The following is a 16,789-nucleotide window of genomic DNA, read 5'->3' as shown; positions in this document are numbered from 1 at the left end:
CCTCATGTTTATCCCTTTCTCCAGATCATTTATAAATTAAATAAATATATAAATAAATTAATGGAGATATCCCATCTCCTAGAACTGGAAGGGACCTTGAAAGGTCATTGAGTCCAGCCCCCTGCCTTCGCTAGCAGGACTAAGTACTGATTTTGCCCCAGATCCCTAAGTGGCCCCCTCAAGGATTGAACTCACAACCCTGGGTTTAGCAGGCCAATGCTCAAACCACTGAGCTATCCCTCCCCCCATGAATATGAATATGAATATGTTGAACAGCAGTGGTCCAGTACGGAGCCTTGGGGGAGCCGGTTATTTACCTCTCTCCACTGTGAAAACTGACAGTTTATTCCTACCCTTTGTTTCCTTTTTTTTAACCAATTATTGATGCATGAGAGGACCTTTCCTTTTACCCCCATAACTCCTTACTTTTCTTATGAGCCTTTGGTATGGGAACTTGTCAAAGGCTTTCTGAAAGTCCAAGTACACTATATTCACTGGATCACTTGTCCACATGTTTGTTGACCCCTCAAAGAATTCTAATAGATTAGTGATGCATGATTTATCTTTTAAAAAGCCATGTTGACTCTTCCCCCAACATATCGTGTTCATTTATGTGTCTGATAATTCTGTTCTTTGCTATAGTTACAACCAATTTGCCTGATACTGAGGTTAGGCTTACCAGCATGTGGTTGCCAGGATCACCTGTAGAGCCTTTTAAAAAAAATCGGTGTTAGATTAGCTATCCTCCAGTCATCTGGTACAGAGGCTGATTTATGTGGTAGATTACATACCACAGTTAGTAGTTCTACAATTTCATATTTGAGTTCCTTTAACACTCTTGGTTGCATACCATCTGATCCCGGTGACTTATTACTGTTTAATTTATCAATTTGTTCTAAAACCTCCTCTATTGGCACCTCAATCTGGGACAGTACTCCAGATTTATTACCTAAAAAGAATGGCTCAGGTGTAGGAATCTCCCTCACATCCTCTGCAGTGAAGGCTGAGGCAAAGAATTTGTTTAGCTTCTCTGCAACACTCTTGTCTTCCTTGAGTGCTCCATTAGCACCTTGATTGTCCAATAGCCCCACTGGGATACATCATTCTTTCCATATAAAAAATAGTGGAGAGTGTGAATGTGAGTGAGAAATGGAAAATTCTGGGTTAAAGAAGGCTTGATGTTATCAGATGATTAAATTAAACTGCACAGCAGATAAAAACACAACATAAAATGGTATATTCGTGTAGACATATTGTAGATGGATCTGGTGGTACCACCTATTAAGGTTGCCTGACATTTCCCATTATAAGATCATTTACAGTTGCTTATTTTGACAAAGTTTAACCATTTGGGCTGAAATTTTTCATGATGGGTAACTGCCTCAAGGAGAATTAGTCTAGAATTTTTTCAGCCAAATGGTGTAGCAGTTTCTTCGAATGAGGCTAGGAAAAAATATGGTGATTGCCCATGTTAATTCTGGTGACTTTCTCTTTGAGAAGCTAGATTGCCCCCATGCTTTACAGAAGAACTTGAAATTTGGTAGAGAGTGGTCTTTGTGACCGGGAGACTGGAACTGGAGGCTGACGGTGGGAGAGAAGACAGAAACTGGGACTGTGAGTTGAGGGGAAAACTGAGACTGGCTGGGCAGCTGGGAGAGTAGATGAGAATGGTACTGGTTGAGCTGGGCAAAACTGAGAGCAGGGAAGGAAACAGATTGAGTGGGGGACTGGGGAGCCAGTTGGTGGGAGGAGCAGACAGATCAGACGAGGAGCCAAGGGGACTTGCTGACAAGGATAATGGGATTAGACTGGGAGAAGGGGAGATGATCTGATGAGGCAGTGTGTTCCTGGTTAAGGAGACTGGTACTGGGACAAAGAGCCACGGGTGGGTAAGAGGCAGGACTGAGACAGGGGCAGGTTGGAGGAAACAGAACTTTTTGGGCCAAGCTTAGTGGGGAATGGATAAAATGACAGGTGACCACTGGAGAACACTCCCTCTCAGAGGATGGAATAGAACCCAAGATTACTGAGTCTCGCCATTCTTCTACTGTCAGAAGTATCTGTGCAATCCACTAGCAAAGTGTGTCTCATCCTTTTCTAGTGCCACGTAGAGGATGACAACCTACTACTGCTATCAGTTACTCCATTAGCTTAACTGGCAGAAGTCTGTGCAGTGGACCTAAAGGTTCCAACCTTGCTGATAATGTACTATGTGGCCATCATTATGATGGCACATGATGGAATTTTTGTTTTTTTCAGTTTGTATTTTTTAAAACTTAGGAAATTACACTTCAAAACAACATTAAAATAACATTATTAAGATTGAAATGTTAAGCATTCAAAAGTTAGGAAATGCCAGATTTTAAGTTGCTTGTGTGGCCCCCTTGTGTGTATGCATTAGGATACAGTCTTTAATTACACAATCTCATTCTATTTTTCCCACAGGACCCTTGCTTCAATCAGTCCACCAAATGGATGAAGCTCACATAGTGAGCAGCTATTCAGTATTTTGTTTTCTCCTCGTTGTTCAGTGTGTGGCCCCAAGCCTTATTTACTGTACACTAGTCAAACCCTGCTGTAAGGACAGAACTACTAATTTCTTCATAGGTGTTTCTCTGGTGCAAATCACTGTAGTATGAGTGCTTCATAAATATTCATAAATTCATTTTCATAATACCCCTGTGAGATGAGATCTTATCCCCATTTTACAGATGAGGAGCTGAGACACCGAGATTAAGCTCAAAAGTGCCCATTAACGATGGGTACGAATTGGAGATGCCTGGGACTTGATTTTTTCACAGGACTTAGAATGATTACTCCTCCCATTTGCTCAGCACAGCTCCCATTTGCTCAGCACTTCTGCAGGTCAGAACTCAGCATCTCAAGTCAGGTACCCAGAAAATGAGGAACACACAAGTAGTGACCACCTGTGAAAAGTATAAGTGACTCTCCAAGCATCACAGGAACTCTGTTGCAGAGGTGGGATAGAATCCAGTTCTCTATTCAGACTACTATTCAGCTGCTTTAACCTTTCTTCTTTCAATTCCCTGCCACTAACAACAACGGCTTCCAATTTCTGCAACAAACAGAGCAGTGGTCCTACAGACATCAGTCTTCTTCACTACCCAAACCTGATATACCTCCCATGCCATGGTCCATCCTGTGCACTGAAAGAGGCAGGAGTGCTGTGGAATAAATAGTACATGATTGTGTAATTAAAAACGGTATCATAAGGCATATATACAAGGGATACGAATTAAGGTCGCACATCTAACCTTAATCCTGGCATTTTCTAACTTTTAAGTGGGTGACTTTGAAACCTTAATGTTATTTTAATGTAGTTTTTTTTTGTCTGTAATACAGTAGTACAGGGAGTTTTATAGACCAGCTTGTTACCTGCCCTAGCATGGGTGAACGTGGGGAGATGAAGTGAAAAAGAAACATTCTCCACACAATGGCCAGAAACTGCAGAAGCCTCATCATGTGCATATCACTACAGAGATGACAGGAAGTAGACAGGGCCTTTTGTCTCATCCTTCTGCACCAGCCTGCAAATCAGACAGTGTTTTGGAGTAGCAGACTATCTAATCCAAATGGGGGTGGTGCAGCATGCACACTTGCATAAAATGCTGCGAGTGTGTGTATGTGTAGACAGACAGACTCCACCCAATGACAATAACTACTGCTTCCCATGGTGACCAATTCTCTCATTGTTTCCTTGTGCTTTCCTGTCTGTCTGGCCATCTGTTGTCTTGTCTTGTATTTGGATTGTAAACTCTTTGGGGCAGGGGGTCTTGTTCTGTACTTGCATAGCACAATGGGACCCTGGTTCATGACTGTGGCTCCCAGGTGTTATGGTAATACAAAGAACAAATCATAATAGTAATGTGAAGAACAAATAAAAATTGTCACTAAAAACTGAATTTCAATATCTGTAAGAAACAGGCCTTTCTTAAATATTGAATTGAACTATTAGTTACATAGATTATGGTTTTCTGTAAGCCTCAGAGTTGGTAATAACTATGACAGTTTGCTCTGTGTATTACCCATCTAGAATGCAACAGAGGAATGCAATTTGTTCACTAACTTTGTTTCTTTTAAGTGAATTTAATGTTTTTGTATTTTGCAATTTACTGAAGTGCTAGTAGTTTATTAAAACAGAACATTAAGTTGACCTATATACCTATGTCACAGAGCTGTTGTGAAGATTAATAATTAGATAATGTTTGTAAAGCACTTTTTATAAGTGAAAAGTGCTATAAAGTGCTAAGTATTATTATTACAGCATGATAGAGATCACAAAACACAAGTGAATTAGCTCTAGGTTTAAGCCTTATAAGGCAAAGCATACCAGGGGCAAAATAACATTGCAGTTATTTTTCTAACATCCAGCACTTCATTAACTACCACACAGGGTTATATAACTCTGTGAGAATCTAACTTTGTAAAGTTTAGAATCATAGCAGGAAAAGTTCTCACGGGTTTTGCAGACAAGACTTGTATGTACGGCCTTTAAGGTCACTCAGAGTTCCTCCAGCTATGAGGAGCTAACCCCGCCAGTTGCATGTGAGGACGCTGCTGCCTGCTGTGGCTCTCCCAAAGTGAACTCCTCTAACAGGGCTGCTGCTGTCCAGGCCAGGTTGCGAGCACTACTAAACAATGCACTGTGCCAGATCCTCAGCTGCTGGAAATCAGCATAGCTCCACTGAACTTAATACAGTTATGCTGACTTCCACCTGCTAAGTATCTGTGCCCCATTGCAATTTAAAGCTCTTGCAGAGCTTTCTTACACAAAGTCCTTCCCACCAAAAGAGTCTCTATTAAATCCTCAAATTCTTACTGTGGGTGGAAAAATAAGAACCATTCCACTGAATCTGTCACTCTTCCCTTGGACTGAACTCAGACCTTTTTCAGAGCTTGAGAAAATTCAGTTAACTCCTCCCTCCCTTCTTGTTCCTCCTCCTTCACTATCTGTAGCTGGCAGCCTACTACCACAGTCCTGGGGTTTCCTGATAGTGAGGACCCAGAGGACAGGCCTTTCTCTTCAGTCTAGTTCTGCTGATCACATGCACACTATTGTCTTCTGCACCATCCCACGAAAAGTCCAGAGGCACAAAATCCAAAAGTAGCCTCAGTGGCCTAGTCTGGTTACTCGCTGTTTTAGGGAGGAGGGCAATGGAGTTATCACTCCCAAGAAGAACATTGTTGAGGGTGCAGTGGGAGTGTGCGTGTGTCACAGCCACCTAATCAAGAAACGTGATAGAATAGTGAGAAGTCAGAGCACCATTCCCAAGGTTATTACTGGTGGGGCTGAACTTCTTCCCACAGAAGTTTGGGTGGAGTCTAGACCTGCTAAGCCTCCCTGGAAGTGTGCTTCTGCTGCTGCAGGATAGGAAGGGGAATGCCCTCCCCTCCATAACAGGGACAGACTATGTTCAGAGGTCCTCAAAAGATTTTCTGTTCTCATAAGTTTAAGATAAGCATAAGATAAGGTTTAGCCATCACTAGTTCTACACTGCTGTGTCTCTTCCTCTGGATTTCTGCACTTTCAGGCTGCTTGACTTTTCCACTCTTCCAGGAGCAATTAGTGTTAGGTCTGTCTCAGCTGGAGGTTCCTTATATGGAAGCTTCCTCTCTGCAGAGCAGTAACAACTCTTTTACCATTGTCTGGGCTGGCTTTGAGGCATGCCCTTCTCTCTCTTTCCTCCACCACCAAAATAAAAATAAAAAGCAGCAGTCACTGCTGCATTAAAGAAACAACTTACACACACATCATTTTAAAAAAAGAAAACATTTACCATAATATTGTGTGCCTCACTGCAGTGTATGCTCCCAATATGGGAAATAACATGGTAATTTTAGAACGACATAGTATTTTTGTTTCCTTTTTGAAGGTTGTGTGTGTGTGTGTGTGTGTGTGAGAGAGAGAGAGAGAGAGAGATTTGCCCAGTAGGTGTGAAGGTGTCAGATCTCATGAGTCATGATTTGTAGTGAGCATTGGAGAGGAACCAATGATTATAGTACACACTGGTACCAATGATATGAGAAGATGAATGTGAAAAGTCCTAGAACCTAAATTTAGATGAATAAATTAACTGCTTTTCATGGTAGCTTTCTGTTAAATGTTTCCATTTTTCATATGCTGGGCCAGCTAGATGAAGAGAACTTCAGGGTCTCCAGGTATAGATAAGAAGGTGAAAAAAGCCTATAGAGAAGAAATACGCTCTACCTAACCAAACTGGAACCAGATGAGACAGAAAACTGACACACATTTTGGGGGATTACTTAGAACCAGGGGGAAAGCTTGACAGGTGCTGGGGATCCCTCAGGTTGTATGAAGACATCTGCTAGGGATGTCAGGAATACAAAGGTAACTCTGTATCCAGTAGTAAATGATAGGACAGAAATTATAGTCGAATGGGAGGAGGACAGGTCCCAGAGGCATATTTCAGGAAAGTAACTGTGTCAGAGAAAGGAATTAAACGTAGGCATGCAGCCAAAAATAAAATATATAAATTTCTGTCTGCCAATGAGAGAACCTTAAAAAGCAAAAATAGGTGAACTAGAATGCCTGGCAATGGAAGATGAGCACCTTGATATAATATGCATAACTGAAACATGGTGGAATGAATGGAATATTGTAATACATGGTTATAAACTAGGACAGAGCAGATGAATCAATGGTGTACTATAATACCAGCCTATAAATTATGCAGAATAGGTCTTCAGGATAAGGGAGTAGTGCTGCATCTCAAGATTTCATAGAATCTAATGGGAGAACGTTTCTGAGTGGAGAGAGCCATTCTGTAGTTTGGCTACAACTTACGTTGTCATTCCTTTAGTATTATGGTCTTAAATACATGCCCAGCTTGCACAGAGCTTTGGATGAGTGCCCCTTGGTCTGGAGTTATTTTTAAACCAAAATAAATAACAGCATCCCAAGACATAAGTGTACAAAAATGTAGTGATAGATTATACTGCCTGAATCCTGGTAAAAAAAAATGGTATTGAGGGCCTGATTCTCATTTCTCATTGCCAGAGTATAAAAGGGCATTGGTGTAAATGAGAATCAGGCCCTGAATGTGCTGTTGTGAGGGAGATCAAAGGGATACCTGAGTCTAATAAAGCTGTAATGGGTTTCCGCTACCCTCATGTAAATTGGTTATATGTCACATCAGGGCAAAGTTTAGAGAAGCAATTTCTTGACACTCAAATGATTGTTTCTTGGACCAGCTAATTCTTGAACACACAAGAGGAAAGTATTCTCATTTTAGTCCTAAATTACACACAGGCGTTGGTTCAAGAGTAAATACAGTCAGCAATAGTGGTCACAATATAATTAAGTTCCATGTCTTCGGGGGAGAGATTGTACAAAAACTATGCCACTTAAGAATTCCCTAACACTGGAGGAATCTACCACCAGCTGGTTGAAGCCAGTTATAGGTCTGATTGTGCCATTTGAGTGGTGTTAAGCAGATTTAATAGGCTGGAAAATCTGCCCCACTGTCTTCAGTTTCAGTAGCATTATAATTTAATAATAAAAAGATATTGTAGAAATAAAAGTAGTCCAAAGAAGGGCAACAAAAATGAGTAATGGGAAGACTTCCATATGAGGAGAGATTGGAAAGATTTAGACTGCTTAGATCAAAGTGGAGAAAGGTATATGCAGAATGATGATGAATTGCATAGAGAAGATAATTTAGAAAGGGACGTTTAATGAAACTGACAGACAACAAATTTAAAACGCATAAAATGCAATACTTTGTTTATGCAACACATAGAACTCATGGCCACAAGACATGATGGAAGCCAAGAGCACAGGATTCAAAAAAAGGTAAGACATTTGAATGGATAACGAGAGACTCCATAAATAGACTGGATAGGATAAAAAAGAAAATAAATTAGGGATATTAGCCCTCGTGTCTCTGGGCATGAGCCAGGCACTAAAGCCTAGGTCCTCAAAAGTATTTAGTCTCTTAACTTCCATTGAAATTAATGGACATTAATGCTTATGTACTTTTGAGGGTCTGGGACTAACTGATGTGGTTTGCAAAAAACGTCACTTATAAATTGGTTATTCCATAATCTGCCACTGTGAAGTTTTTGCACCTTCCTCTGGAGCAGCTGATACTGCCCTGGTCTGACCCAGTATGGCAATTCCTGTGTTCTGTTGTGTGTCTGGCTGCCATGGGGGAAAGAGGAGATATGGCAAGAGTGCACTGCTCTCCAGTGCTCCTGAGCCGGTAAAACGGACCCTAAAATGGCATAAGTTAAAGTAGCCTTGTGACTGTTCTAACTTGCATGAGGGGCTGGTTCAGTTCCCAGCCACACCCAGGGTTGGGGAGGCCGAAAGGTCTATTACAGTCACTTTTGCTTCCCTTCATCTGTGCCAAATGTGTGCTCAGGGCAGCTGATGATTCAGTCCTAGATTCCTGCCATCCTATCACATTTTCTGTCTCCATCTTCTCCTTAGAAGCTTTTAAACTGGAAAGCACATGGCACAATACCCATCCTCCAAATCAAAGCAAGAAGTTTGCCATTTAAAATGTGAAGAATTTTTTTTAGCATTGCTTAACCCTCTGACTGCTGTAGACATCTCTAAGTATTGCCCTACTGTATGTATTTGGCTAGCAAATTGGAGAAACAGCAGCAGCTACACCAGGGGTTCTCAAACAGGCTCGGGACCCCTCAAGGGGTCATGAGGCTATTAATGGGGGGTTGCGAGCTGTCAGTCTCCACCCCAAACCCCTCTTTGCCTCCAGCATTTATAATGGTGTTAAATATATAAAAACGTGTTTTAATTTATAAGGGGGGGGGTCGCACTCAGAGGCTTGCTATGTGAAAGGGGTAACCAGTAAAAAAGTTTGAGAACCACTGAGCTACACTGTATTCATATGACAGAGAAGAAGAAGCTGCTTCTACAAAGCCTTCTTTTCATACTTTGTGTCTCTAAAAGTTGCCAGTTAATTAGATTCCATGGTTACGGCTATTGTAATATGTGCTTATTTGAAGTGCACAGATAATAATCAATTGTACACTCTTGACTACACTATTAATAGTTTTAATACTCACATTTTGTTTACATTTTGCATTACAATGAACACTTAGCCATTGTGGTTTTTAACATGGAATTCAGTGAATACTATCTCCATGTAATGCCCTTGCCATTTCATTCTGCGGTATTAAGTGTTGTTTTTCTAGCAAGGTCTTGAAATGTGGGGCATTATGTATGAGTTATGCTAATTTGTTAGGGCAATGAATACATTAATTTCATTAGTAAATGGCCTCAAAGCAATAATTACCAGTGTAGGTGTGTCAGAAACGATCATGTTCAGTTTTGCCAGTTAATTATTAAGATTTTGTTCTGAGGGACCCAGATTTGACATCCAGCTTCAATTTAGCCATAAATAAAACTCTGAAGTATGTAGGGATGAAGGAATCAAGCCAAGAAGTCGTTTTGCTCTTACACATTACTACTTTTGTCCAATTCTGACTGCCAATAAGATGCCAAAATAATAATGAAAATAGCAATTGCACTTTCTCATTCCTCTCATCTCATCTTGCGTTACAGTTTGCTGAATTATTCAAGGTAGTATTGCTTGCTAGTGCAGTATTATATTTAAAATGGCTAAGTTTATTGTTAAAGCTGATTTTTTTTATGGAGTTTACTTCTAATGCCTTAATTGGGTTTCTAAGTTATATATTTGCACTTCTTGAATCTGGTAGGGCTAACACCACAAAAAAGACTAATGGTGGCATCTGTGCACCTGGATTAGTTTCTGTAAGTGTGACATTATTTTTAATTAAAGCAGACCTATTGGGGCCATCTAGTAAATCTCTGTTCACTAATAATATGCTTTTAGGCATCTTATAACTGAATTATTTCCCAGGAAATTTTGGGAAGCCTCCTATATTGTGGTGTTATGCATTTCTTGATTTATTATAATGACAGAAATAATGGTTCTTCAACTTTTTATTTTGTGGACCACTTGATAAGAGAACCCCTCTCATTTCCTATCAGTCCTCGTCACAACATCCACTCGTCTACTCCTTGCTCCACAAACTATTTCACTCTGCAGACCACTGTAGAATAATGCTGCAAAGATAGAGCTGACCAGCTGATGGGGCGTGCTCACCATCAGTGTAATAAGTGAGCACAGTAAAAGTTTTGTTATCTGGTATGTTGGGAGAATGGGGGGTGCTGATTAACTAAGAGTTTGTGTGCGGGAGGGGACTCAGGGCAAGGAGTTGGGCCACGGGAGGGGTTTCAGGGTGCCGGATCCAGGCGGCGCTCACCTCGGACAGCTCCCTGCAAGCAGTGACATGTCCCTGCTGCTCCTAGCTGGAGGTGTGGCTAGGCAGTTCTGCGTGCTGTCTCCACCCGCATGCACCGCCTCCGCAGCTCCCATTGGCTGCAGTTTCCAGCCAATGGGAGCTGCAGAGCCAGTGATCAGGGCAGGGTTGGGGCAGCACACGGAGCCCCCAGGGCAGTTCTTCCACCTAGGAGCAGCAGAGACACGCCGCTGCTTGCGGGGAGCCATATGGAGCCAGGTAGGGAGTCTGGCAGCCCTGCGCCAAGCAGACTATAAACCAGACTTTCGATGAAGATCAGAAATGCCAGTTTATATAGCTCTCCAGTTGATAAAATGCCAGATAACACAGCTTTTAGTGTACTCTGCAAGGCTAACCCTGACCCTGTTTCATAATTTCAAGCAGGATCAATGTGCCCTGCATCTTGATATTGCATCCAGCTTCTTGTATTTACAGATAAATGATTGGTTTTCTAATTATTGATTCACACTTTTGCACAATAGCTTCCATTGCGCTAGCTGGTTTGGAGTGACTGTTTATTCTGGGGCAGATGTAACATTCAAATACAGCTGATCACACGATGAGGTCTGGCACGGGCATCTGGGCAGCCTGATCATATTTCTTGTTCTCTCTGGCCCCGATCCTGCGAAGAGCAGAGGACCTCCTGCACTGGTGCTGAGCAACTTCATCTCCCATTAATTTCGTTCAGAGTTGAGGACTCAGCACCCTGGGAGCACTGGACTTCTCTCTGGGAAGGTAGAGGTAAACAAATAACCTTTAGCCCTGCGTTACCCTTTAGAACTGCAGTCTTTCTCCCCCTTTTTTTGGCATGATCTCTTTAATATTAAAAAAATAAAATTAAACCAAACTAATAGCGCAAGTCAGAAGGTCAGCCATATGGTAGTGTTATAGTATGCGCAGGCTCAAGCATACAAGTTTGCTGTTGCAAGGTTTCTGGGCTCCTTGTGAAAACAGCATTTATTCTGGACATTTTTTTTCTGCTACAATTTTTGGGTCTTAGATGCTAAGGTAATAAGATTCCTTAAATCTCTCAAATTGTGCCTCGTTCCCCAGTCACCCACCCAGAGGAAAAAATAGGCTCTTTTTGTATTTATCCAGCAATGAAAATGGAATGTATTGACAGGCAGTGTTTAGGCAAAACTAGAGTGGCAGAGATCTAGCAGGGTAATTTATAATACGTGACAGGAAATTGGGAATATACAGTAAAAAGTAGACAAAAATTTCCTCTTACATTTTAAAGCTCAAAGGATAAGTCCAGGGGGAAATGAGAGGGTTTTGTAAAGTATCAGAATATTTTTTTCATGATCAATTCCAAACATTGAAGTTTTCCAGTGAATCTGTTTACCAGCTAGTTAGTTGGTTTACCTTCATATTCTTATTCTTGTCATTCCAGGATGAAATTTACACTTTCTAAGCTTTAACTTAATATTTATGGCAACTTTAATAAAAGTTTAGTAATGTCAAGGAGCTGGTTGCAAAGATGTACTTTGCACTAAGCCCCACTAGAAACTCATTTACTTACAGAATCCAATGTTAAGTAAAATAAACAGCTTTGGTTTCTACTGACATTTTATAGCCACCTTAAGGGAAAGGTGGGGAGGGGAGTTGTGTTGCCATGTGGGTTTAATTCATGAACTTCCCTGCAAAGTACTCAAAGGCAATACGGTAGTTGAGCCAACTTTCTCTGTTAAGTCACAAAAAGAGAGATTTTACCAAATACAGGGGATCAACTGCAGCTGCAAAGAGGAAATTTAGAATTATCATCATACCAGTATCAGAAGGTCCTTTATATTTATAGCTTCATAAAAGTTCACAGCTAGCGTATTCGCTGCCAACTAATAAAAGAACTAATGAAAATTTTTGCAGATTTTTTGTGTGTAGACAGTGGTTACCTAATCCCTAAATCCTAATGAATTCTTATATTCAAAACATTTTAAAAAGGATGGGGAAAAGACTTCCTTTTTGAGCCCTTTAACAAGACAGGTCTCAGTTAACCTCATTATGGGCCAGATTGTGATTCTATTTTATTTGGACAATAGTACCTTACCTGCAAGTATTCTTATTGACATCAAGGGGACTACTTGTGACATAAGATACTCTTTAGCATGAATAAAGATATCACAGTCTAGTTCTGAGTGACAATAAACTGCTGTATTGTTTGGCCAAACATTAAAATGTGCTTTATAATTCACAATGACTGCTTTATTGCCTAAGCATTCCAAAAACTGTAATTAAACAATAAGACACTTTATGATTATTGTCATTAGGTAATAATGAAAGCCTTGTATTTTAGTGCACCTCAAAGAATATTACTCAATCACCCACAGACTTCATGTATTGTTATGACTGTAACAGAGAATATTTTAATTGATATTTTCCTAAAAATTATTTTATCAGTATTTTCTAAATCTATCCAGACTCTGTGAAAAATAGTTCCCAGGGAAAGGGAAAAAGCAAGTAATAAAAATGATGAACTTTCCCTCCATATGAATTTATTGTTTTTCTACTATTTTTGTTGATTATTTTTTCTTGGTGCACTCCTGTTTTCAGTATCACTGTAAAGCCCTTGGTACTGCTTTGTTACTTGCTCTCTCTTCCCTTCAGCTTCACCTAGCTGAAGTTATCAAGTGGGCTTCTCCCAAGAGTTGGATGTCTTTAATTTTCATGTTTTACCATCTTATGCATTCTTTAAAATTTAAACTGGAAAGTGTTTCAGGCTAGTGAGAAATGAAAGTTACTTTTAGCTCCAGTCTGTCTTTATCAATATCAAAAGCCAGGGCCTGGTGGTACCAGAACAGATTGTGCTTCAAAAGAGAAGCTTCTAATCCAATCACCACTTAGAACAGTATTTTACTCCATGGGTGGAAAGGAGGACTGTGTTCTCTTTTACTCTTTTTGGATGTAGAGGAGGACATATATATCTTTTTTTTATTAACATTTTATATTGGAGGCATGGCTTAGCACTAATCTAGTTTTATAATTAAACATACCTTTTTAAAAAATACGAAGGCCTGAAGAGAGCAGCTACTGCATGAGGGAAGGGACCACCAGCCAGAAAGAATAAAAGAAAAACAAACCACTACAGGCTTAAATGCAATGCCATTTTGTCATGAGTTAAACCTGGGGGGCAGGGAGGTACAGTGAAAAGAGTGTTAGTATTTTCCCATTTGGTCTTACAATAAGCATGTGGATCTCAGGGTGGTGTCTAGGTTGTTCTTTCTCAAAATTACTGTGAAAACTTGTGAGAATTTTTTCCCTCCTAGAATGATAGTGCAGTGAAAACTGACCCCTTTCATACAGCTCTTTGTGAAATATACATACCCAGCAGTGCCCAGCCAATCAGGCTGTCCTCAGCCCAAGCTGTTTTATCATTTTCCATACAGTGTGCCTCGAGCTGTGAAACTATTTGTTGAATTGCTCCATGTTACTGTTTGACTGAGAGTGAGACAAATGTTCCATATTATCTTTAATTTCCATAAAATTGTTTTAATCTTTGCCTTATAATAAATGTATAAAAGTGCCCTGAGGGTCCCTTTGTTTTGTATTGTAGGTGTCTCTATTAGAGTTCAAGCAGGATGGAAACGCTCAGGATTGCTTTTTTGCTTCCCCTCACCTGAGGTGCTCACAACACATACGTCAAATACATAAATAAATAAAGCAGTTCCCTTCTCCCTCCTTCCCCCTCCCATCCTCAGAGCTCAACATTCATGTATGAAGTTGAGAGAAGCTGCATTTTCCATCGTTGCATTCTGGATACATTCAGCAAATCAGATCAGGACAGCTGGCAGCTTTTGCTGGACAAGGGGTTTCCTGTTAGTTGCACAAAACTTTTCAGTACCACTAAGGACTATATTTTCCTCATCCATTTTAAAGCAACAGAAAGGGAAAACTTACCTGCAACAGGTTTTTAAGTCTTGTAGCCCTGCGGCATGCTTATTTAAAGAGATGTCAATAGGACTGTAATAAGGGAAGGTGATGATGGTCTCCAAAATGTATATTGCATCAAGCTCAACAGGAAAACATATAGAAGTCCTATACAGAGTGCCTAAGCACTCCTCATAGGCATCTCATGTCCAGCCAATGACAGCATCTCTTGCTTAACTGCCATTGGTCCCATCTCTGCTGTCATCATTCTAGGACTCCTCTTCTGTGGAAATACTAACTAATGCAGCTTTTTTCTTGCAGCAATTCCATTGGTTTGAGGAATATGCTGCATAGAGTGGCTGATCCCTGATTCTACCCATGGATCAAGTCTGCACTCTATTTTTCACAGAATTCCACTCACACAGAATTCACAGGAAGGTGGCTATGTGGTGAGGTTACCCCGTCAAGCAGTAGCCACTCTCTTCTTCATGGCCTCTTCACACCGACCTTATAGGAAAGTCCAGTAGAACTAGTGAAGGATGAGGGTGTGAAAGAGCATGGTTCTCTGGGAATTAAATAGGGTCCAATAGAGTTTTCTCTCAACACTTACAGACTTTGATAAAGAATGATCATCTTTTTCTAGAATTTAGCAGAGCATTACATACCTAATAACTCTAGAATTCTACAGGATGCTTTAAAAATCTTATAGAACATTTATCATTCAATAGGAGTTTTCAGTAAGGGCATTTCTGCAGTTTTTCTCCCATATGTGCCTGCATAGATGAAGAGAGCAACATGGGTATTGTAAATACTTCTTTCCTACAATGTTTTCAGCCTAATATAGGGGCCAGTCTGTAGGAAAGAAAACATCCTTACTCACCAGCTGTTAACCTTCAGTTCTGTGGTCTCTTTAATAACAGACCTGATGAAAAGGGGGAAAGTCGTATGAATACATTTTTTGACATTTTGTTTATTAGCATTTTATCTAGGCTAGTAGTAAATGGATAGACTTGTCAGCAGAAATCTCTTGGTGAAGCAAATAAAGAATCTTAATAGGCAGAGAGAATAGAACTAACGGCAAATTGCTCACAAAGAGCTCTAATTTATTGGTTTCTTTTTCACTAAGATTTTGTTCTGGACTCTGGCTTTGCCAGAAGAAACAGCTGAATGATGACATGGATTCTCAGTGAGAAACTTCACTCTATGATAGGAAAGGGGGAAACTCAAGGAAAGAATCTGTATTTCTTTAACAGTTTTTTTTTTCTTCAAAATTTAATACTGAAGGTTTTTGTTGTTGTTTGTTTTTTGGTTTGTTTTTGTTCCAATCAACTGGCCAAATATTCATTTCATGTATGTTCTGTTATGCCACATACACTGACATTAGAGTTAAGTTGACTGAATATAATAAAGACAGGCACAAGTTCTACTGTGGGGCTAGATTGCATGGGACTGACACGCAGCTCTGGGTTGAGGGCTGTGCAGAGCTGATAGAATGCGCCTCAGGAGACTGCTTCTCCAGATGCACTAGTACTGCTTCCCAGGCCAGTGTTGAGGGGGTGGTGGGATGATGTTTCTTCTTCATTCCCACCCATTTCTAGGGAATTGGCTCCCCTAAACAAGGAAGAACCAACTGGTTCCAAAGGTTTTTTGATTTTTTTATGTTAATTTAGATCTGTGTTTTAGTTCATCTGTCGGTGAACACAGGAGTCTCACATTCTATTATAAAGTTAACATGAATCACAAATGTAGACCATATGAACAAGTAAACCAACGTAATTCTTAGGGATGTGGTCACAATATATTGTGTCCAGTGCCTTTGCCCCAGATACTTATGCATATTTTGTGTCTAGACAGGTTACAAGTACAGTACCTTCAAATTACTGAAACAGGTGGGCACCTGTGCCTTTAAAAATAATCTCATCAAGAGATGTTGTAACGTGTGTGTTGGAGGGAGTGATGCATTCTCTGTTAGCTAACTTGCTGAGTAGATAATCCACCCAAAGTGAGTCTTTATTTGCCATTGTTATTAAACTGCTTGTATATCTCTTATTCAACCTTCTGCTTTATGTTCACAATGTCAAAGAAGCTGCTATGTTTTCAAAAAGAAACCCACTAAATACTTAGGTCAAATTCATTCCTTTACATGCTTAGGGCAAGAAGAATTTTTGCTCAGGTGAATGGGCTGAGTGCATGCGTTGTCTTCAAAACTGTAAGAAGAAGCCAGGCAGTAGGGGGTGGGGAGGGGCCTAGAGAAAGTTCTAAAGAGAGTTCTGCAGGCAAGCAAAGACAGGTAGACAGAGTAACAGTTTGCTAAACCCATAGTTATAAGCCTGATTGGAAGGAAGTTTTCGGCAGACTCCAGGCCACAATGAAGTTTTACATGGAGAACAATAAAGTACAGGTCTTCTCATTCTTTTTATGCAAAGAGAAGTGAAGCTGAAATCATGTATGAATCACTTGTCTTTTCTGAGGAAAGAATAACTACAGTATCACTTTTAAAAAGCTGAATCGCCATTTCATTCCAAAAAATGGAAATGATACACAAATGGGTGTGCTTTTCCCAAAAGTTGCAGGGGACCAATGAAAGCCCAGA

At 40.3% G+C, this 16,789-nt stretch overlaps 1 protein-coding gene across 7 annotated transcripts in view; it reads left to right on the top strand.

The window, feature by feature from the left end:
* Positions 1–16,789, top strand: part of LOC101947507 (uncharacterized) — a 186,425-nt gene that overhangs the window by 40,807 nt on the left and 128,829 nt on the right. For 2 of the 7 annotated variants that reach the window (XR_010589690.1, XM_065554199.1), the window contains exon 4: positions 7,782–7,834. The exons of the other annotated variants lie outside the window; for them this stretch is intronic. Coding sequence is in view for 1 of the 2 variants with exons in the window: in XM_065554199.1 (XP_065410271.1) it covers positions 7,782–7,834 (53 nt within the window). In the remaining variant the exon portion in view is untranslated. The remainder of the gene's footprint in view (positions 1–7,781; positions 7,835–16,789) is intronic. 7 annotated transcript variants of the gene reach the window in all.

The sequence above is a fragment of the Chrysemys picta genome, chromosome 8 (genome assembly GCF_011386835.1).
Source record: "Chrysemys picta bellii isolate R12L10 chromosome 8, ASM1138683v2, whole genome shotgun sequence".
Lineage (NCBI taxonomy): Eukaryota > Metazoa > Chordata > Testudines > Emydidae > Chrysemys > Chrysemys picta.
Note: the sequence above shows the minus strand (reverse complement) of the source record. Positions and strands in the feature narration are given on the sequence as shown.